Here is an 8823-nt window from a genome sequence, read left to right on the forward strand (position 1 = left end):
GGCAGGCTTCACTGTAAAAAAGAAGAAAAATTACTAGATGAATTCACCCATATTCCTAAGTTGCTTTCATTGAATTTACTATCCCAATCAGAAGCTTTTTTTGTGAAAAAACTAGTCGTCACAGCAAAAGGCTGGAAGAAGACAAATGTAAATTTTATTTCACAAGACATTTTTGTTCTTTTTTATTTTTATTGTTGTTTTATAATTTTCAGATTAAAGAATCATTTGTTCTTTTTCTTCAGCGGGGGGGGGGTCTTTGAGACAGGCTCTCCCTGTAGTCCCAGCTGGCCTTGAACTCATAAGAGATCTGCTTGCCTCTGCCTCTTGAATGCTGGGACCACCACGCCTGGCTAAGAACCATTTGTTCTTTTTTTAAAAATGTGTTATGAGTGTTATATGCCTGCATGTAGGTAAATGCACCCATGTCATGCAATGCCCACAGAGGACAGAAGAGGCTGTCGGATCCCCTGGAACTGGAGTTATGGACAGTTGTTAGCTGCCATGTGGGTGCTGGGATTCAAACCCGGGTCTTCTGCAAGAACAGTGTTCTTAACCGCTGAGCCATCTCTCCAGCCTCCAAGAACCATTTGTTCTTATAATCACAAAGTGGTGGCCAGATTTGGCAGTTAAAAATGGTTTAGAAGCCGGGAGTGGTGGCGTATGCCTTTAGTCCCAGCACTCAGGAGGCAGAGGCAGGCAGATCTCTGTGAGTTCAAGGCCAGCCTGGTCTACATAGTGAGTTCTAGGCCAGCTGGGACTACCCCTATCTCAAAAAGACCACAAAATTTTAAAATTAATTTATTATTACTTTTACGTATGAGGTGTTTTGTCTGCATGTGTGTAAGTGTACTTGTGTATGCAATGCCTTGTGGAAGTCAGAAGTGGGTGTTGTATCCCCTGGAACTGGAGATATGGACAGCTGTTACTGGCCTTGTAGGTGCTAGGAATTGAACCCTGGTCAAGGGCAGCCAATGCTCTTTAACAGCTGAGCCATATCTCCAGCCTCAAATACCATCATTTATATATATATATATGTGTAAAGAGCGAGAGCGAGAGCGAGAGAGAGAGAGAGAGCGAGAGAGAGAGAGAGAGAGAGAGAGAGATAGCTAGCTCAGTGGGTAAAAGCAGTTGCTATGTAAGCCTGACACTCTGAATCCAATCTCCAGACCTCACATAAAAGCGGAAGGAAAGAATCAACTCCACCAAGTTGTCTGTATGTGTGCTGTGACATTTGCACACACCCCCTCTCCCACATTATACACACAATGAAAAAGAAAAATTTTTTTTTTTTGGTCTTTTTGAGACAGGGTCTCCCTGTAGCCCCAGCTGTGCTATGTAAGCCTGACACTCTGAATCCAATCTCCAGACCTCACATAAAAGCGGAAGGAAAGAATCAACTCCACCAAGTTGTCTGTATGTGTGCTGTGACATTTGCACACACCCCCTCTCCCACATTATACACACAATGAAAAAGAAAAATTTTTTTTTTTTGGTCTTTTTGAGACAGGGTCTCCCTGTAGCCCCAGCTGTCTTGGAACTCACTATGTAGACCAGGGTGGACTTGAACTCACAGAGATCTGCCTTCCGAGTGCTAGGATTAAAGGCATGCGCCAGCACGCCTGGCAATAAAACTTTTTTTAATAGGAGAAAAATATTTTCAAGATTTAACTGCCTCCAGTAAAGGGCTTGGTGGTCAGGAATGGGAGAGAAATGTTGGTGGTAAAGCACATGCCACTGGTTCTGGATTCCATGCCCAGCAAAAAACATAAACACACAAAGTCAGGGATAGGAGAGAAACTTGGTTATATCAGTAAGTAAATGAATAATTCCATGAATCAAATTAATGCTTCCAACAATTAAAATTTATTAATTTTCTGAGCATAAATTTTGAAAATACATGTAGGTATAAAAAAAAGTAATTGAATGCATTTCCTAACAATCTATTTTTAAGAGAAGCTACCTTCAGCCCTGGTATGGTGAAGCATGCCTCTGATCCCAGTACACAGGAGGCAGAGGCAGGTGGATCTCTGTGAGATCAAGGCCAGCCTGGTCTATACTTAGCAAGTTCCAGGCCAGCCGGGGTGACAGGGAGACCCTGTCTTAAAAAGCAAAACAAAAACCCCAAACAAACAAAAAACAGGTTTGCTTTATGATATTAGTCAATATAGGCAAGTTTAAGTGAAAACTGTACAAGTTTGCAGGTAAATATCTGAGGATTTTAATATTGACAATGATTTTCAATCATGTTATCCATTTTGAGATCAATAATCAGAAGACAGGTATACTACTATGAAAATGCTAATGAACTGATGATTTTACATACTGGTTATTAACAATGGCCTAAAATCCAAGTTATGCCAGGCGTGGTGGTACTTGCTTTTAATGCCAGCACTTGGGAGGCAGAGGCAGGCAGATCTCTGAGTTCAAGGCCAACCTGGTCTACATAGTGCATAGTGAATTCCAGGATAGCTGGGGCTATAGGAAGACCCTGTCTCAAAAAGACCAAAAAAAAAAAAAAAAAAAAAAAAAAAAAAAAAAAATCCAAGTTACTTGGGAGGCTGAGGCAGGGAGGCAAGTTCGAAAAGCCAGCCTGGGTACAGAGCAAGTTCAAAGCTAGTTTGAGCACCTTAGTAAGACCATGTATCAAAAAGTAAGACAGGCATGGTGGCACACCCCTGACACAGGAGGGTCACTGTCTTAAAAAATAAAATAAAATAAAAACAAAAAAACAAAAAGGGGGGCTGGAGAGATGGCTCGGGGTTAAGAGCATTGGCTATTCTTACAGGGAACCTGGGTTTGGTTCCCAGCACCCACTGGCAGATGACATCCATCTGTAATTTCAGTTCCAAGGGATTGGATGTCCTCTTCTGATCTCTGTAGGCAGGACACAACACAGATGCACTTATATACATGCAGGCAACACACTCATACACATAAAAAAAAAATTAAAATATTAAAAAAACCAAAAATGTGAAGATGACAAAATAGGCAAATAAAAGACTTATGGATAACAGGAAATGAGAGGCCTAAAAATGTCCTTATTCCTTTTGGGATTTTTTTTAAACAACTTTATTTACTTATTTATATGTGTATGTGCACCCATGAGAGCATGCATGCTATAGAGTTCATGTTGAAGTCAGAGGACAACATACAGGAGTCAGTTCTCTAATTCCACTATGTGAGTTCTGGGGATCAAACTCAGGTCATTAAGTCTTGGTGGCCAACCAGTAAGCCATCTCACTGGCCCTTCTTACTCCTGAATTAAATGTCTCCATTCCAAAAAAGAGGAATCCAAAACATGGACTAACACTCATTTCAGAAGTATTCAATGTATGGTTTATAGTTACTTCCAAGTTTCCAAGTTCTGGGAAACTGGAGACCATTCTTTCTTCCAGGACCACAAAACTTATGAGTTATTTAATTATTCCTTTATATGTGTATATGGGTAGGCGTGTGCATGCCACAGTGTGTATCAAGGTCAGAGGACAACTTCTGGGATTTGGTTCACTCCTCCTACCATGTGGGATCCTAGGATTGAATTCAGGTAGTCAGGCTTGGTGGAAAGTGTCTTTCATCTGTTGAGTCATCTCACCAACCCAAGAGCCATAATCCTTTTTTTTTTTTTAGATTTAATTTTTGTTTCGTGAGTGTTGTGCCTGAATGTATGTAAGTACACCATGTTGGGTACCTGGTGCCCATGAAGAGGCCAGAAGAGGGCATCTGATTCCTTGAAACTGGACTTAAGAACAGATGTTAGCTGCCATGTGGGTGCTGGGAACTAAACCTGGGTGTACTAGAAGAGCAGTTAAGTGCTCTTAACTGTTTAGCCAGCTCTCCAACCCCCAGAACCATAATTATTTTTTTCTTTCTTTTTTTTTGGAGTAGCTCTGGCTGGCCTGGAACTCATAGACATTCGCCTGCCTCTGCCTCCCAAGTTCTGAGATTACAGGAATGTACCACCATGCCCAGTATTTAGTATACAAGAGAAACTTGAAAATTTTTTCAGCAAGGTATAGCAATGACCTTGAAAATGGCCATCAGAGCCAGGAGTGGTGCACATGCCTTTAATCCCAGCATTGGAGGCAGAGGCAGGTGGATCTCTGTGAGTTCAAGGTCAGCCTGGTCTACATAGTGAGTTCCAGCTGGAGCTACAAGAGAGACCCTGTCTCAAAAAGACCACACACCCGCGCCCCCGCACAAAACAGACAATCAGAATTTAGGTTCCCATAGCCAAGTGTGGTGGTGCATGCCTATAATCCTAGCACTTAAAAGAATTTAAGTTCTTGGCATGTTTAGTGCCTTACATTCTGTACCATTAACATTCTTATAATCTAAGAGTATCATCATAAATCACAACCAAAGACCATCATTGTAAAATAAAAAAGTAATGAAATATTAAAGTATAAACACACCTTTTGGTATCAATTTTGATAGCAACAAAATTGTTTGAAGATGCTTCTGTCACTTTCTCATTTTCCCAACTTGCAGCCATCTGTGTAGACTGCTCATCATCACCTGTGAAAACAGTTCAAAGACTTAAAAGCCCAGGATTTGCTCACTGTAAATTCTTTCTCCTATTAAAAACTTCAAATGAAACATAGTCCACAAATATTTTTTTCTACGAAACTTGAAAACTGATCTTTTCAAGGTTGGGGATGTGGGCCAATGGTAGAGTGCTGATCTAGCATAATGCTCTGGGTTCCATCCTCAGCACAGCAAATACATGAATAAAACCAAAAAACCTTCATCCATGACTTCAGTTGACTCTCTCCAAAACACACACAAACATAACTACTTAGAGCTTCTATTGCTACCACTTTGAGCCAAGCTAGCACAGGTCACCCAGATAATAACTACAGTAGCCTGAGTGGGTTTCCTTGCTGAGTCTATTTTTATCTCTTTTAAAGATTTTATGTGTGTGTGTGTGTGTGTGTGCGTGCACGTGTGTGTTTTGCCTGCACGTATGTATGTGCATCATGAGTGTACCTGGTGGCCAGAGTTCAGAAAAGGGCATCAGATGCCCTGTAACTGGAATTAAAGATGGTTATGAGCTGCTATGTGGGCACTAGGAACCGAATCCCAGTCCTCTGTAAGAGCAGCTCTTAGCTGCTGAGCCATCTCTCTAGCCCCTGGATCTATTTTTATACAACTGTCTTTAAAAAGGGAGACCACATTAACCTTTTGTTAAAATTCCTGTATTAGGGGACTGGAGAGATGGCTCAGTGGTTAAGGAACTCTGGCTGTTCTTGCAGAAGACCCTGATTCAAATCCCAGCACCCACATGGCAGCTAACAACTGTCTGTAACTCCAGTCCCAGGGAATCTGACAGCCTCTTCTGACCTCTGCAGGCATTGCACAACACGGGTGCACTTACCTACATGCAGGCAATACACGCATACACATTTAAAAAAAAAAAAAAAACCCAAAACCACAAAACTTCTATATTAGGGCTGGAGAGATGGCTTAGCAGTTAAGAGCACTGACTGCTCTTGTAGAGGACCGGGTTCAGTTCCCAGCATCCACATGGTAGCTAATAATCATCTATAACTCCAGTTTCAGGGAATTCAATGCCTTCTAATCTTCGAGGGTGCTGCATGACACAGGTGCACTTACATACATGCAGGCAATATACTCATACACATAAAATTAAAAACATATTAGCTTGTTACTTTCCTCAAAGGAAAAGCCAAAGTCTTCATATGGCCTTACATATCAGGCTGCAAATTACCTTTCTTCACTCATTTCCTTTTACTTTCTTGATATTCTTTTCCTTTCTATTACTAAATACCAAAAGGCACTTCAACTTACGGGGCTGGAGAGATGGTTCAGTGGTTAAGAGCACTGACTGCTCTTGCAGAGGACCCGGGTTCAATTCCCAGCACCCACATGGCAGCTACCAACCGTCCTAACTCCAATTCCAAGGGAATCTGAAACTATCTTATGACCTCTGTGGCACTGCATGGCACGGGTGCGGTGCACTCACATACATGCAGGCAATACATTTGTACACATAAAATAAAATAAAAAAATAAATATGTTTTAAAAAGGCACTTCAACTTAAAGATATATGTACTAGTTTTTTCTTCTGCTTGGTATAATCTCTCCCCAAATATCTAACTCAACTACTTTAATCTTTGCTCAAAGATCACCTGTATAAAGCTTTTCCTAATCATACTGTTAAAATTACACCTCTAGAAACCCAGGAGTGGTGGTGCATGCCTTTGATCCCAGCACTCTGAGGCAGATGGATCTCTGTGAGTTCAAGGCCAGCATGGTCTACATAGTTTCAGGACAGTTGGGGCTACAGGGAGACCCTGTCTCAAAATGACAAAAAATACACCCGTAATACTACCAAAGCTCAAAGTTCCCTTCTCTCTTGTTCTTTTTTTTTTGTATTATGCAACACTTTATTCTATTTTTACTCATGTGTTTTGTGGAGGAGGGTGTGTGTATGTACACTGAATACAGGTGCATGAGATTCCCCTGGAGCTAGAGTTACAGGCGGTTGTTAGCTACTTGATCCTGGTGCTGGGAATGGAACCTGGGTCCTCTTCAAGAGCATATGTGCTTTTAACCACTGAGCCACCTCTCCAGCCCCACTTAACATCTTCTCACACACTGTGTGTTCTAATGTTTATTGTTTTTCTTTTCCAACAAGATAATAAGTTCCATGAGGGCAAGAATTGTTTCTTCATGTTACTGTAACGTTGAAATCCTTATAAGAGAACCTGTACAGTACATCCCTAGGCATATAGCAGGCACTCAATGTGGGTTTTTTTTGTTTGTTTGTCTTTTTGAGACAGGGTCTCCCTGTAGCCCCAGCTGTCCTGTCCTGGAACTCACTATGTAGACCAGGCTGGCCTTGAACTCACAGAGATCTGCCTGCCTCTGCCTCCCAAGTGCTGGGATTAAAGGCATGCGCCACCACGCCTGGCTTCAATGTGTTTTTTAAAAGGAATAATTAAATATCCAATGCAGTAAGTATCCTAGCATACCTAAAATACTTGACTCCAAGGCTGTACATTTAAATGCTTTGTATGAGATGAGATCCAAAAATACCAGGAACAAACATATGGGAAATTTGGACATGGAAAATGGAAGATCAAGACCAAAAACAATATCCTCTTAACAGACTCAAGAAAGTTAACAAAGAAAAGGGAAAATTATCATTTGCAAATGAAGAGTATTCTAAATGAATGTCTGCAGAGACCATGCTGGTAAGAAGATAATTCCATGAAAATGATTCAAGTATCACCCTAGAAAATAGCTAGCTATTCAGGAACATTTTTACTACAATCACTTCAAGAAAGTGGTGAAAGGAGAAATCTTTTCCATTCATTCTTTCATTCACTTACTATTTTTTTCATTTACTCCAAGCATTGGGCTTATATACTAAACATGAAACAAATGAAACACTGCTCTCAGAACTTAAAATCTAAACACATACACACACGCACACACGCACACGAATAAAGAGAAATCTCTTTATAATGGTCATGGAAACCTTTTCTGAGGTGACATTTAAGGGTAGGACCAAAGGAGTTGAGCTATGCCAAATACAGAAAAGTTCACCTTGAAGAAAGAATACATGTGTAGGAAAGGTCTGAGAAAATCATGAACAATGGAGAGCATGAGACGAATTAAACCAAAAAGTTAATAACGGCTTCCCACTATGGTTTCTTCAACTGAATGCATAATGGTGACATTTAGTTAGAAACTCTGGGAGAGAGTAACAGATGAATCAATATATGTTTAGGCTTGAAAATCAATCCTGTGAAGATAGTACAGTTCTGCTTTTGTGAAGTTGTGCCTTTCATTCCCTCACCTATAGAGGCCTATGTGGTCAAGGTTCCAAGTGTCACACCCTCACTGACAGTGTCTGTCCCTGACTCAGCCTTGTGATGGTAGAAGTACAAACCTGAATGCAATTCTCAATGAGAGCCAGCCAGCCTGACTGCCTCTGATCCTCCCTCCTTCCTTCCTTCCTGTCTTTTTTTTGAGACAGGGTCTCCCTGTAGCCCCAGCTGGCCTGGAACTTGCTATGTAGACCAGTCAGGCCTTGAGCTCACAGAGATCCAACAGCCTCTGCCTCCTGAATGCTGGGATTAAAGGTGTGTGCCACCACACCCGGCTCAAAAGGTTTCTTAATACTTAAGTCCTAATTGAATTACTATTTGCCATTTTCAGTTTTAGTTTCTTATTTTTAATCAAGTTATCAACCATACTATAAAATTATGTGACCCCAAAATTTTAGGAGAAAATATCCTAGGTATCAGCAACATTCAAAATGAAAAAACTTAAAATGTACAAACTTTGAAACACAGGCAGCTGTAGTTTTCCACAGCCAGCCCTTCCAATGAACTTAAGAAATCTCAACTGCTCAAAATTTAAAGGCTTTAGGGTCTATGTTAATTTAAAAAAAAAAAAGGCAGAAAATAGCATCTGACATTAACAATTTTTTAGCTTGCCTTACAAGAGATAGCATTGCTTCAGGCTCCTTATCAGATTTTTCTACTATAATAAAATTGTCTTTTTTATTTTTTTCTGGTCTTTTTGAGACAGGGCCTCCTTCCTCCTTGTAGCCACAGCTGGCGTGGAAATCAGAAAGATACCAGTCTCTGCCTCCCAAGAGCTAGGATTAAAGTCTTTACATCTTTCAATTTAAAAAGCTACAACTGCTGAGTGTGGTGGTGCACGCCTTTAATCCAGCACTTGGGAGGCAGAGGCAGGTGGATCTCTGTGAGTTCAAGGCCAGCCTGGTCTACATAGTGAGTTCCAGGACAGCTGGGGCTACAGGGAGACTCTGTCTCAAAAAGACCAAAA

At 40.9% G+C, this 8823-nt stretch overlaps 1 protein-coding gene across 1 annotated transcript in view; it reads right to left on the reverse strand.

The window, feature by feature from the left end:
* The window catches only part of Ubxn4 (UBX domain protein 4), a 31444-nt gene that overhangs the window by 19592 nt on the left and 3029 nt on the right, over nt 1–8823 (reverse strand). The window contains exons 2-4 of the mRNA XM_029563819.1: nt 4413–4515; nt 2847–2874; nt 35–131 (exon numbers count right to left, since the gene is read on the reverse strand). Coding sequence (XP_029419679.1) covers nt 35–131; nt 2847–2874; nt 4413–4515 — 228 coding nt within the window. The remainder of the gene's footprint in view (nt 1–34; nt 132–2846; nt 2875–4412; nt 4516–8823) is intronic.

The sequence above is a fragment of the Nannospalax galili genome, unplaced genomic scaffold (assembly GCF_000622305.1).
Source record: "Nannospalax galili isolate Female #2095 unplaced genomic scaffold, S.galili_v1.0 scaffold135, whole genome shotgun sequence".
NCBI classification, from domain to species: Eukaryota; Metazoa; Chordata; class Mammalia; order Rodentia; family Spalacidae; genus Nannospalax; species Nannospalax galili.